We start from the raw sequence: 13065 nt of genomic DNA, 5'->3' as shown, positions 1-13065 counted from the left end.
AAGAAGTGCAAGAAAGACCTGAAAGGTGTAATAAAGGAGGAGTGTTATTGCTAAAGTGTGTTTGACACTTAAAAATTTTCCCATAAAGTTGGGAAAAATTAAGAGGAAACATTGTATTCAGATCCCCAAATACCTGGTAGAAAGGCATGTTTGAAAGGTATCCTTAATCTCTCAAACTCTGAGAAGAGTGGTGACGTTGAGTATCTAAGTAATACCCTTTATCCTGAGTGACTGCCATAGCTGTCAGGATAGGGCTTAGTATAGGTCTGGTATACTTTGAACCTCTCCTTACTACTTCGCTTTGCAGTAGTAGTTAGGTATTAACAGCAGGAAACTTCCCTACCTGGTCTTGGCGGAAGAATGTATATGAAGCATAGGAAATACAGAGTTTGGTCAGTCTGTGTTTTCTGGAGAGATTTTTCTTTTAAAAGAAGACAAAAGCTCACAAAGTATTGACAAGTTCTAGTGAAGATTGTAAGAGACTGTCAGTTCTTAATCGGAACTTTGGTAGATGGTGGCTCTGAGAATGGACGTGGGAACAGATATAGCCTTTTCATAAAACTGGTAATGCAGTAGCAGAAACAAACAAAAATCCCAAGTTCAAGAGGAAAGTAGGGAGACAAACTGATGGTATGTGATGTTTTGAATAAGGATGCTAGGTTGTTCCAGTACTACAGATGTTTTCTGAAGTGGTCCAGGTGGATGAGTGTGCGCATGGCTGAGGGCCAAAGCTGAATTTTGATGATAAATGCCAGAGCTCAATAAGGTAAGTTCAAAATAGAGCCATAATAAAAAGCTGGTTTTCATACCTGTTGCCTCCTTTACATCTCAGCTTTTCATATAGGGGGAACTAGATATCCTAAATACAGAACTGTATAAGTGCTTAGGGGTGGCTCTTATCTGAAAATATTGACCTTTCATAACAGTTGTTAAAGAGCTGTGCTAGAATCATCTGGAACTACTGTTTCTTTTAGTTCCAGATGATCCTAATGCAAACAAGGAAAGAGCAAAGCTTCAGAGCAAGCTGAGAAATCTATAAAAGTCACTGTTGTTAACAGCTGGGATTTCCCTAAACTATGCACTAGCAATGGGAACTCTAGGTCTGCGGGTGCTAAGGGGATTATGCAAGTTTCCAGGGAAACAGATTCCTGTCAGTGGAGTGCAGTTAGCTTTTTATAGACCGTTTAATTTTTTTAATGTGTTTTACAGGCAGATATATTGCATAGAAAATGCACATGGACAGCTGGTACGAGACCTAGACTTTAATCCCAATAAACAGTACTACCTGGCTAGCTGTGGAGATGACTGCAAGGTGAAATTCTGGGACACAAGAAATGTCACTGAACCGGTGAAGACGCTAGAGGAGCATTCCCACTGGTAGAACAAATTATCTGCATGCTGTTTTGTGGGCGGATGGCTTATGTAATTTATTCAGCTAATTATTTTACTGTTTAGGAACAATACAAACTAACTATGTTTGTGCTATTGTGAATAATCATTTTCTGCACGGAGGAAAGGTTTCAATATGTGGATGTTCCTTATGTGATTGTAAATTAAGAGCTTAGACAACATTAGTCTAATTGGCAAGAAACTGTTGTTGCCATTGTTGGGAGATAGGGTGTACCTTTGAGAAGCACAACATGGAACTTGGCTTGTAGGGGCCAGCTGGGACGGAGATGTGCCTTCCCAAATTGAGCCTGATCCTCCTGCACCTGACGTGCGGAAAAGCCCTTGAGCTGTTGTGGTTGCAGCAGCTGCTGTCTGCCCTTCTGTTGTCGAAGGGTGGAAATGCTCGATAATTCAGCCCCACTTGTTTCACACTCTTCACAGCCCTTAAACCAGAATATGCAAGTGAGTCATTTTATTCTCTGAGATAATATTAAAGTCTTATCTGCTGCTCTGGTGTGTGGCTGGAGCAAGGAGAGAATCTTGTCTGACGTTTGCGGACTCCAATGGTTACGAAAAGATGAGCGGATTGTATTTTATAAAATTTGGGTTGGAGTAATTCTTGCAAAATAAATCTGGACCCTGAAGCTACTTTGAGGGAATGAAGATGTGAATTAACAGAAGCAGCATTTATACTTTTTTTCGTAGAAGATTAAAAGAAAAAGAATAAAACAAGAACCATAAGACTTTTTGTATTAACTTGATATGTAAAACATGAAAATTGAAGAGAAATATAATCCTACTTTTGTTTTAGGGTCTATTTTAAACTTTAAGAATGTTGTGAGATTTTTTGTTTAACAGGTTATTTCTGATCTGTATTTTGCTTTGGGGAAATTTTTATATTTAGAACTTAAATCTTTATCTGACTTACTGAACACTGAATCGGCATGTAGCCTCAAGGAGTGATAACACAGTGTGTTTTGTTATTTGGATTTTTTTTTTCTCCCCAAAATTTATTTGTTGAATTTTAAAGACACTTCGTAGAAAACAGATGACATGGAAGCTTAAAAGCCAAATGAAGATGGCAAAAAACAGACTTTAGAATGAGGCATGTCACTTCTATGCGTACTTACAACACCTAAGTCAAAGATCCAATTTTTAGTGCTGTTTAAAAAAAAAAAAAAAATTGATGCACTGCCTGATAACAATAGCCTCTTGTTCTTTGTTTTCAATTTTTAGGGTCTGGAATGTCAGATACAATCATTCTCATGATCAGCTGATCCTTACAGGAAGCAGTGATAGCAGAGTTATCCTGTCTAATATGGTATCAATTTCTTCTGAACCATTTGGGCATATGGTAGATGATGATGATCTAAGTGACCAAGAGGACCAGCATCAAGAAGAGAAGTATGAAGTTTCCTGAGTTTTATGCAGATGCTTAGTTTGTTTTTTTCATTGTAATGGTTAACATGCTATTTTTTTTGCTGACTAGGATTTTTGTATACAGGCCTTTCAGGTAAGTAGTTTTAATTCCTCACTCATCCCTCTTTACTCAGTCTTGGGTGGACTACACTCTTTAAATCTGATTGGCATGGTTGCTCTATGTTCACTGGTAGGAAGGGGGATGGTGATGCTGATGACCAGTCCTAAAGTCCACTGGATCATTTTAAGGGAGCTCTGGATCAAGTCAAGCACATAAAATGATCTGGGTTAAGTGAGAGCTGAAAACCTGCTTTTTTGCATTTTCTGTGTATGTGTTCCAACCTTTAGGAAATGTTACCAGTGCAATCGTGAGCTTTTGCACAGGTGGGAGAAAGGAAGTATAAATCCATTCATTTTTGTAAATTTAGCTCTTGATATTGCTGACTGCTCTAGAAACCAGGAATTCATTAGATGTACTTCAGTAAAACAGAATTTTGGTTTTGACTCTCTCACAAGAGACTAATGCATGTTATTGCAAGCATTTGTAAACACCATTCCACTTGAGTGTGTGAAGAATTGTGTATTTCTCATGTGAATTTTGGAGGTATGGGTTTTTTGGTAGAGAGTTAACTGAAATGCTGAAATTCTAGTTTTTCATCCTCTATTTTTGTCTGCTTTTAAATTTTGTGAAGAAAATCAGCTCTATCCTGACTAAAACCAGCACAATAGTGCAATATATGATGGTTGTTCTCCTCTCTGTACTTCTTTATGAATTTATATATACATACATACATATATATATATATATGTATGTATGTATATTGAGAGTTGTGTCATTCTAGTGTGGGCTGAGGCTTTCTAATTTTGTGACTAGCTTACATGGTGATCTCCAGCCGACTCTTCCTTTACAAAGTGAGAATAATGATACTCAAACTCATGTAAAATATTGAGTCCAACAGGCTTTAGTCTGTATTTTTCTGTTCTTTGCAACTGTGAATACCCATGTTCTAGATGTCTGTACTGAGCAATTGTTTTGTTACCTGTGTTATTTTATTTTAAAGCACAAAGCTGTCTGTAGTGAAATAGGCAGAACTGTCTTTTTCCATGAATAGTCAGGTGGGATGAGGAACAAGGAAACTACAAATAAGAATAGGGTAATTTTTATCCTGTTTCAGAGGACATCTGGTTTGCTATTAAATAGCACACAAATCTTGAAAAAGAAAATGGGTGTTTTTGGATGTATTTTGAAATGCACCAGAAGAGCAGGTGTCTGTACAACTGTTATCTCCAGACAGTCACCTTCTGACTGAGTGACCAGATCTCTCAAAATGAGCTTGAAATATCAAGTTGAAAGAAGGAAAAAGGCTCTTTCCTCATAGGCTACCTATTTTTGGTGTTCTGAATAAAATAAGTTGTAAAAATACTCCTTGGATTAAATATAAAAATTAAGCTTTTTTTAAAAATTTCTAGTTAGCAAAAATACCCATATTTTAAAAAAATTGATTTGCCCTTCTATTCTATACAGCTAAGATTTCTGAGATCTTTGCCTCGTGTTAATTTTTCATATATTTTGACAGTAAACTGTCTAATTATTATTGTATTTCTTGTCTGGTGACAAAAGCATGTAAAATGTCAGTCAACACTTCATTGTTCAACCATTAAGAACTGTGCATGAGCCTATGCACTTATTTATTCTTGCCAGATTTGCTGTAGTAACTGCCTACATTTTAAGGTTCACAACTGAAAAATAATTATTTGGGGATACCCTTTTCTTAAATTATTTTTAAGAAAAGAATACAGATTCACTAAGTCATAAATAAACAACAAACCCAAAGTTGCGGTATTCTATTGTTACTAAGGAATTACTCTTTGAGGTTTCCCCTTTGGGTGTTTGTCCATGTATGTGTTGACATCTTGGGACTTTATATGTTGACATCTTAGAGATCAGAACACACTTGCATAAGCAATGTAACTAGGACAATTGCATGAGGATCTCTTGTTGCAGTCGAGTAACCTTCAGTTTCTTTTAACTGCTGATTCAGATCGAAGCAACTAATTTGCTGTCTCTTCCCTACTTTTTAACTGCTGTTGTTGATTCTCTCATAAATCAAAAAATGTAAGAGCAGCCTCCCCGTATCATATCAAAGGTCTCCCTAGCCTGTATCATGTCGCTGATAGTGGCGAAGATTACAAAAACAGGAAAAGGAGATGATAATTCCCCTGGGTATGCTTCTAGCCTCTGACTATTTGCAGCTCAAGGACCTTCATTGCCTTTTGAATCATCTTTGGAGACTTCTGATTCTTCCCTTTAGGATTTTCTTTTGCCATCAGCCATATTCTTGGGTTTCTCTCTTCTTAATCTGTTTTTGTTCCAAAACATGTTAGCTCTGCACGCACTGCCTTTCTGCAATAAGTCTAGGAGAAATACGCCAACCACATTTGTTTTCTTGCACTGAATGTGGAAAGGCCTCAGTGCTTTCTGCCTGGGAAGCCCAAAGCCTCTGCCTAAAATAAGTATTCTAAAAAGAGCACTGAGCTGGCCACAGAGAGGAGGTATTGGCATGTGGCCAGAGAAGAGTTATGGTGTACTCTGGTCAAGTCCCTGATCTGGATAATTTAATGAACAATTAAATAATGGGAAGAAGAAAAGAAAAGTCTGAAAAATAGAGAAGCAAATGCTGTACTCCTAGCTTAATTTCTAGCACCTTGATCCAGAAGTAGAAAAAAGTGTACAAAACAAATGAAAATAGAAGAAATGAGGTAGGTATCTGGGGTGCATTTAGTTTTCATGCCCAAAACAAAGCTGGTGTGCCTGGATAAGAACATAGGAAGATTTTGATGCCTTAGTTTGAACAAGATGTTTGAAACATGAGGTCATTCAACATCTGTGGATGCAAGCAATTAAGGCTACTTTCTTCTTGGCCTCTCTTTCTTCAATGGCTTTGCACTCTGGTGTTGCAAGGACTTCCTCCGTGCAGCACCAAACTTGCCTTAATTCCATAGCTCCTAGAGTTGCCTGTCAGTTCCCTTTTGGATATCTGCAGAGCACTGAGTACTGTCTTCCTCCGAAGGGAGGTGGTGACTGTCTTATATCCTTTCTTCATTCTTTGGTCAACCAAAATCCTTATGTTAGTGAGTCTATATTTGGTTGTATTAAACTAGTTGGGCAGTAATTTTAATTGTATATTGTTGTTTATAACAATAAACAAAAACTATTAGTTCTTGCAGTTCAGTGTGACATAAGAAGGATATCAGCTGGTTGTAGTGAGTTCAGGGAACGCCACGAAGGTGATCAGAGGGCTAGAGCACCTTTCCTGTGATGAAGGGCTGAGAGAGTTGGGCTTGTTCAGCCTGGAGAAGAGGAGGCTCCAGGGAGACCTTATTGCAGCCTTCCAGTACCTGAAGGGGCTACAAGGAAGCTGGGGGGGACTTTTTACAAGGGCCTGTAGTGACAGGACAAGGGGTAATGGGTTTAAAATTGAAAGTGGGGAGGTTTAGATATCGGGAAGAAATTCTTCCCGGAGAGGGTGGTGAGGCACAGGAACAGGTTGCCCAGAGAAGCTGTGGATGCCCCATCCCTGGATGTCTTCAAGGCCAGGCTGGATGAGGCTTTGAGCAACCTAGTCTAGTGCAAGGTGTCCCTACCCATGGCAGGGGGGTTGGAACTAGATGATCTTTAAGGTCCCTTCCAACCCCAAACCATTCTATGATTCTGTAATTTTATGATCTTTACTTGCTAATCAGGATTCCTATTCTTTCAGTGTACATGCTGCATCTACAGTAGTGTTTTTCTTTCTTCATGGCTTCTATGCCCAGAACTTTGTGTCAAGACTCAGTTGATAATGGAAGACTTGCTTTTTAAGATGAAAAGCTGTTTCTGTATCTATATCAATGAAAAGATTTATATGGTCAATAGCATTTTGAGCTTTTACATCAGTTCTGAAAAGGAAGCCATCCTTAAATTTCAATTTTGCAGAATGAGCTACCCAGCTCCCTTAGCTCTCTTTGGAGTTTACAGGCTTAAGATGTCTGCTGTGTTTTTACTGGCAGAACGGATTACTAAGGTCAGTAATGCTGCCTTCTGCCTTATGATGCATTTTTTGACAACTTGTCCTAAGCTTATCTTTGTCATGTCTTGAAGATTGTACCAGAAATTCACATTAGGAAATACATTAGTTTAGTGTTTTTCCTGAAGTCTTATGTTTCCATCTTTTTCACCATAGATATTAGATACGCTGTCCTTTGATAGAAACAGAACAAGATCTAACACAAGCACTTCTCATCAATTTGCATTTAAAGCTGAGATATGTAAAGGATTGGTCATTCCAGTACTGTATTTCATTAAGATAGGGAAGGTGTTAGTGAGATTTTCAGTGTAGGAACATCTTTAGCAATCATAGACCAGAGTAAAAATGGTGGCTGGCCCCTCTGAACAAAATTATTTTCAAAATTCCACCCAAAAGGGGTTGTGGTTTCTACTTTTTGTGATAGAAATGTGGTTTGGAGCGTTTTGCATTGTAAATCGTGTGGTTTCTTGATAATACCTATGAACTGTGTGATCTAACATAACATCTTTGTGTACAGATTCGTGACTTTAGGAGTGTGAATTGTCAGCACTAATATTTTGAAAACTATTTGCCAAATACTCATTATAAGGCAGGGTTTCAGGGTATTTTCACACAGCTGCCAGTAATGTTAATTTTGATGATATTTTGCTTGTGGTATTTATGTCAGAGAAATCTAGAAGTCTTAGGATTATGCTATGGTATCAGCCAAGAGACTTAATTAAAACAGCTTAGTTAGTTTCTATTTTGGGGAATGTCAGTATTCAGGACTTTACTTGGTTGGGTGTGTAAGAAGCTGGGCCAAATCTAGTGCAGCAGCACTTTCTGATTGCTGGACTATTTTGCTTTAAAAATGTGTTTTTTCCATACTATTTCTTTCTTTAACCCTCATCAGCAGATATACCCTCCTAAGTTTATTTTGTGTGTTAGGACAAGTATGAAACCTTTTATATTAAAATACGCATTTTATGTTGCTAAAGATGGCATTTTTCTGTTGAAACACTTTAGAATGCTGGGTTTTGACTAAAAAAAAAAAGATAACGCTTACAATTCTATGAATGGCCAATTACTCCATATAAAAATTGTGTTCCAGTATAAACATACTTGACTTCTGTTTTCCTTGCAAGAATGAAAAAGGAAGTGGTATGTTGTGTAAGCTTACCAGAAACAACAAAACCTTACAGATACTAAGTTTTCTCCTACAGTTAAAGGGAAAGGGCATCCACGGAGCTTATTCTGGAATCCAATGCCATCGTTTTCAGGATTCCTTTTGGATGCTGCAGTACATGTTGCTGCTCTACTGAACCACATCTATTTCATAGTAATGTTTAGATTAAAGAGGATTTAATTTTGACTGTGATAAGGAATTAATGATTTTTAGTGACTCTGAAAAACATTTTATTGAACATTGTGGTGACAAAACAGAATCACAAGCACTGCAAACTTAAGTGGTTGTTAGCATGAGAAGTAATTGGAAATAACAGCTCTCTACATGAAAACAATTATCCAAGGCTTAACAGGCTTCTCTCTCAAGTCTGTAACACAATTAACCTTGAAGTTATCTAGTAAAATGAGAGCTCTTCTTTCGTAGGAGAAACTGGTAGGGGTTGTGCTGTGTGAATAAGACTACAAAGAGAAAGCAGTCTAGTTTCAGGTCTGTATGGCACAGGTCTTAAAATTATGCAGGATGTAGGTAGAGATTACACATTTCTTACGATGAGTTCATGATGACATAAGAATTTGATGCCTTGTCAGTTGACAAGATGCAATAACATAAGGAGAGAAAAAGGTACTTTGGTCAGAAAAATTCTTTAAAACAGTATAGGAAAACAAGAAAGTAAAGGAACTTCTTAAGGGGAAGGGAGATCTGGGACAACAAAAATAGTTTACTAAGTGATTATGATGTGATTTTCAGTATGCTTATCAAATCTAGTCAGAATATGCTTATCAGTCGAGTCAGACTGCTCTATCAAGGGATCAGTAGGCCAAGCACCTACACCTGTGGTACACTACCTATAGCATAGCAACTACATTTTTACACCCAAACCTGCAGCTTTTATGTGAAAACAGAAACCTCTGTGTTTTGGCAACATCCTGTATTATACTTATTAAAGTGGTATAGGAGAAAGTTTACTTCATAGCCATCTCTGTACAGATACTCTTTCTATTTCTGAACTTCTGTAATGGGGAAGAAATTTAAGGTCCTGAACTCTGTTCCAAAACCTGCCAAAGATCTTCTGACTATCCCAGTATCCAGTCCACTTTGAATGCTCTCCTCTGTTGGATGCTGTGTCCGGTGTTACGCATCTAACCTAAGAAGGTACATAACCCAGGCATTGTCATCAGGAGTTGATAACGATGAAATGGAAAGTTTCTGAGATAAGAACAATATAGCAGTATTCTTTTAATCATTGCTACATTATGAATAGAGTATTAGAAAAAATATACACGTCAGTGCTCTGACATGTTAGGCTCTGAAATTACCTGCTGTATGTTAAGAAGAAATAAGATTGTAGCAAGTGATAGAAACAGAAGGATAATTAAAATATCTAAATAGACAAAAACATCTTAAGATATTTTGTATGTGTTCCATTAATATGTGCTGTGACAAGAATCCTCTCTTTTCATAGCCTTACCCTATGAAAAGTACCTATTTTTAAAAGGTACTTGTTACCTTGCTTAAATAAAGTCAGCACTGTAGCTGTTATGTCTGTAATTTCTTGCATTAGCCAAATTATATTTAATATTTGGGAAGTTAGGAGAGTCTGAGCTGATTCTTTAATAAATAAAAATCTGTAAAAGCCATATAAAATTTTATTGAGAGTACATAGTTTGTTGTGGTACTCAGATACTTACAATTTTTCAGTTTCTTAGATTCATATAGATTCAAAAATGGTATCCTCAGCCTATTATTGGATTACCAAAAAAGCATGCACGTAGCCAAAATGCAAACAAATCTGAGATGTTTCCTTGGAAGTCTCTTAGCATGAGATAAAGCGGCTTGTCTCCGGAGATCATCCCTGTTGTGAGGGAAAGAAACCCCACAACACACAACCTTTCTCCTCTAGGTTTTTAATTATTTTTGAATGGTCTTTCACATACATGAAACAAAATGTACTCTTTATTCCACTAGCAGAATCCTTCTGGGCTCATTACCCATTACATAATTTAAAGGCTAATCTGTTTTCATTCATAGTGTTTGTAAAGGATGCTCACGGGCAGTTTCTTTTGGATGTTTGTATTGTTCCTGAGACACATGTCATTCTGAGATTATTTATTTTCCCATCTTGATTATCTTGTGTAGTATGTAGATCTTTTACCCCAAGTGATCGCTTCCATAAGGGTTTCCTCAATTCTCAGTAACTGTCTCAAGGCTATGCCATTCTTATGCACAAGTAGTCAATCATAGATCTGTGTTATTTAAAACAAAACAGAGACAGAAAGCTGAACTTGTGGTCTGAAGAACCACATGGAAATTAGCATGCTTCCTTGTTCTGGGAAGGCACAAAATTGCTTTCATACCCAAGAAGAAATTCAGTGCATAGACAATAATAAAAGACAGTTAAAAATCATAGTTATAAATGGAAATGCCAAACAGATGTTCATCTACAGGCTTCTTTCCTGAACACTCATTCCCCTATGACTTCTGTAAATTAAATTAGATGAACTGTGTTATTTAAATGAAACACTGAAACAACTCTGAGCATACAGAAAATAGTATAATATAAAAGCTTATTTGTCCTTGTTTATCCAACCTTTGGTTAACTGAGACTCCTGGTTAACTGAAAGTCGGTCGTGTCCCCTGACAGCCATGTGCACTGTGCATTACTCCCCTGCTTATCCGGAGAGACGTCTGAAACCTTCAGAATAATGGAGTTGTGGGTAAGTGGGTGAGCACTGCGTGAAGCACATTGCTGTCTGGGGACATGACCAACTTTCACTTAACCAGGCATGTCAGTTAGCAGGAAGTTAGAAAAACCCATTGCAGGAGATGAAGTGTCTGTGTGTGTTTATTAGCTCGCTGCTGTTAGATGGTTTGTATCAAAGTACGTGTTCAGGAGAACTGCAGAAGCAGCCTGCTCTTTGCAATTAACCAGGGGCTGCGTGTTGTTTGTGCCATGGCCTTTTTTGTTAGCTGACCTTAAATACAGCATAAGCCAATGATGGAAGTCCTTGAAACTAAATATCTGAAGCTATTCCTCAGTATCAGACGGCTTTTGGTTTATTCATTAAATTCAATTGAATTTTAATTGCGATGTTAGATGCACAGCTGGTTCGGCTGGCTAGGTGGAGCAGCGATATCCCGCAAGCGATTGAAGTGTGTTACTGTACGCTTTGTGATCGTAGAGACACGTGCTTTCAGAGAGCCCCGGTAAAGGGCAAAGATGGCCAGTAACAACCCTTCATTTCTGTAGTAGCGGTGTCTGAAATGATTGAGTGGCATTCGTAGTGCTCTTTGGCTCTGCTTTCTGTTAGGAAGATTGCAGCTGTAATGCAAGGCTGTTTCTGGGAGGCAGGGGAGTGCTTCTGAAAGGCTGACTGATTCCTGTCAGGCAGAGGTGATCCTTTGTGGGTGAAGGAGCTCTTAGGTCATCCTCTGAAAACTCACCTACCCTGTAGCTATACAGTAATCTGCTGTGGTGTTGCTGTGAGAGGAGGGATTGGCTCTGAGTGGAGGGAAGAAGGGCTGTTCTCAGCGAGCAGAGCACAGTCGATGACTCTTGGGTGGATTGGACTTCAGAGAATAACCTAAATCTGTTCTTAAATATTTGCAATGCAAAGGAGAATCTGCTGTCCCTCGCGATGGAGGTGACCAGGAGCTTTGGGTATTGCAGTAAGAGGTGAGGTGAACAATAATAGATGAGAATCCAGTGTTGGTGTAACTCCAGGAATGAGACCTAAAAATTTAGATGTTCAGAGTGGTGCCTTCATCTTCCTTCCACTGCCCCAGGGACAATGGGTCCAAGATGGCAGTACAGGACTGTGATGTTAAGGTTTGCAATGTCTTATCTGCCTACACATCTCTGATAAGATTATACGTTATTTTAAGAATTCAATTAAAAACAAAGGGGAAAAGGAAGGGGTGGAGCATTGTGAAAGAAAAGCGGTTGATGAAAATGTGTGTTTAAGTGTGTTTAGATCATACCCTGTAGTTCAACTTGCTTTAGAGAGAAATGCTTAGTGTAGGTTCCGAGAGGCACTGAAGTTGAGAGTAACAGGTACTTTGTCCTCACAGATGGGGTCCTTAACACTGACTTGACTCTGTTGTGCTATCTGAAACACAGGTACCTGCAGACATCTGGTATAAAACATTTCCTTAGTGCCTACTACTGCATTCTTATACTTTAAACAAGAGGTTGTGTATCTAGATGTTAGTGACACTTACTACTGCCTTTTAGGTCAGGTGCGTTCACAGATACTTACTATTTTTCTTTTCTTCTTCAATTTTAGGATTAAAGAGCCCCTTCAGGACAGTGTAATAGCCACATATGAAGAACACGAAGATAGTGTATATGCAGTTGAATGGTCCTCAGCAGACCCATGGCTATTTGCCTCTTTAAGTTATGATGGGAGACTTGTTATTAACAGGGTTCCTAGAGCTCTTAAATATCACATACTGTTATAATTTGTTTGGATTATGGTGAGGTTGTTATCTTGATGTACGCAATTGGTAGGTATCGTTTAGGTTTTTTTCAGGATCTGTTTTTATTAAGTATAAATGTTAAAATTTTGTTAATAACATCTGTACTAATATAGACACTTTTAATTTGTCTTTTGTGTTTATCTTGGGAAACTGTGATGCATTTTTTGAAGGCTGTGCTAGTTAGATTTTTTAAATTTTTTTTTTATTCAGGTGCTAATCACTTTGTGGATTATAAGTTTTCTGGAGATACTGGATACTTCCCATACTATTACTTTATAATTTCACCTTTATTGCACATGTAATGGATTACAGAGGTGTTATGCTGATATAAAACTGGGACAATGTAGGGTGCATGCACAAGTAGTGATCTACTCGTTTACAAGAATAATACTTCATCTTTCTAATACAAGCAGCCTTCTGCTCTTACCTTCGGCTGCATTCTGCTAACTATTCTGGTCATTCTTCAGTGTTTGTAGATACAGTTGGGAATGGTCTTAAAATGCTTTCTTAATTCAGTTCAATATTTTAAACAGTTTTTCTCCCATTTTG

General features: G+C 37.9%; 1 protein-coding gene across 1 annotated transcript in view; it reads left to right on the top strand.

Moving 5' to 3' along the window:
- The window catches only part of TSSC1 (tumor suppressing subtransferable candidate 1), a 38578-nt gene extending 26080 nt beyond the window's left edge, over nt 1-12498 (top strand). Inside the window, exons 4-6 of the mRNA XM_010146839.1 lie at nt 1210-1377; nt 2623-2793; nt 12324-12498. Of these exons, the coding sequence (XP_010145141.1) occupies nt 1210-1377; nt 2623-2793; nt 12324-12498 (514 nt within the window). The remainder of the gene's footprint in view (nt 1-1209; nt 1378-2622; nt 2794-12323) is intronic.
- Nucleotides 12499-13065: the final 567 nt, after the last annotated feature.

The sequence above is a fragment of the Eurypyga helias genome, unplaced genomic scaffold (assembly GCF_000690775.1).
Source record: "Eurypyga helias isolate BGI_N326 unplaced genomic scaffold, ASM69077v1 scaffold25792, whole genome shotgun sequence".
NCBI classification, from domain to species: Eukaryota; Metazoa; Chordata; class Aves; order Eurypygiformes; family Eurypygidae; genus Eurypyga; species Eurypyga helias.
This window is presented reverse-complemented; position numbering and strand designations above follow the sequence as displayed.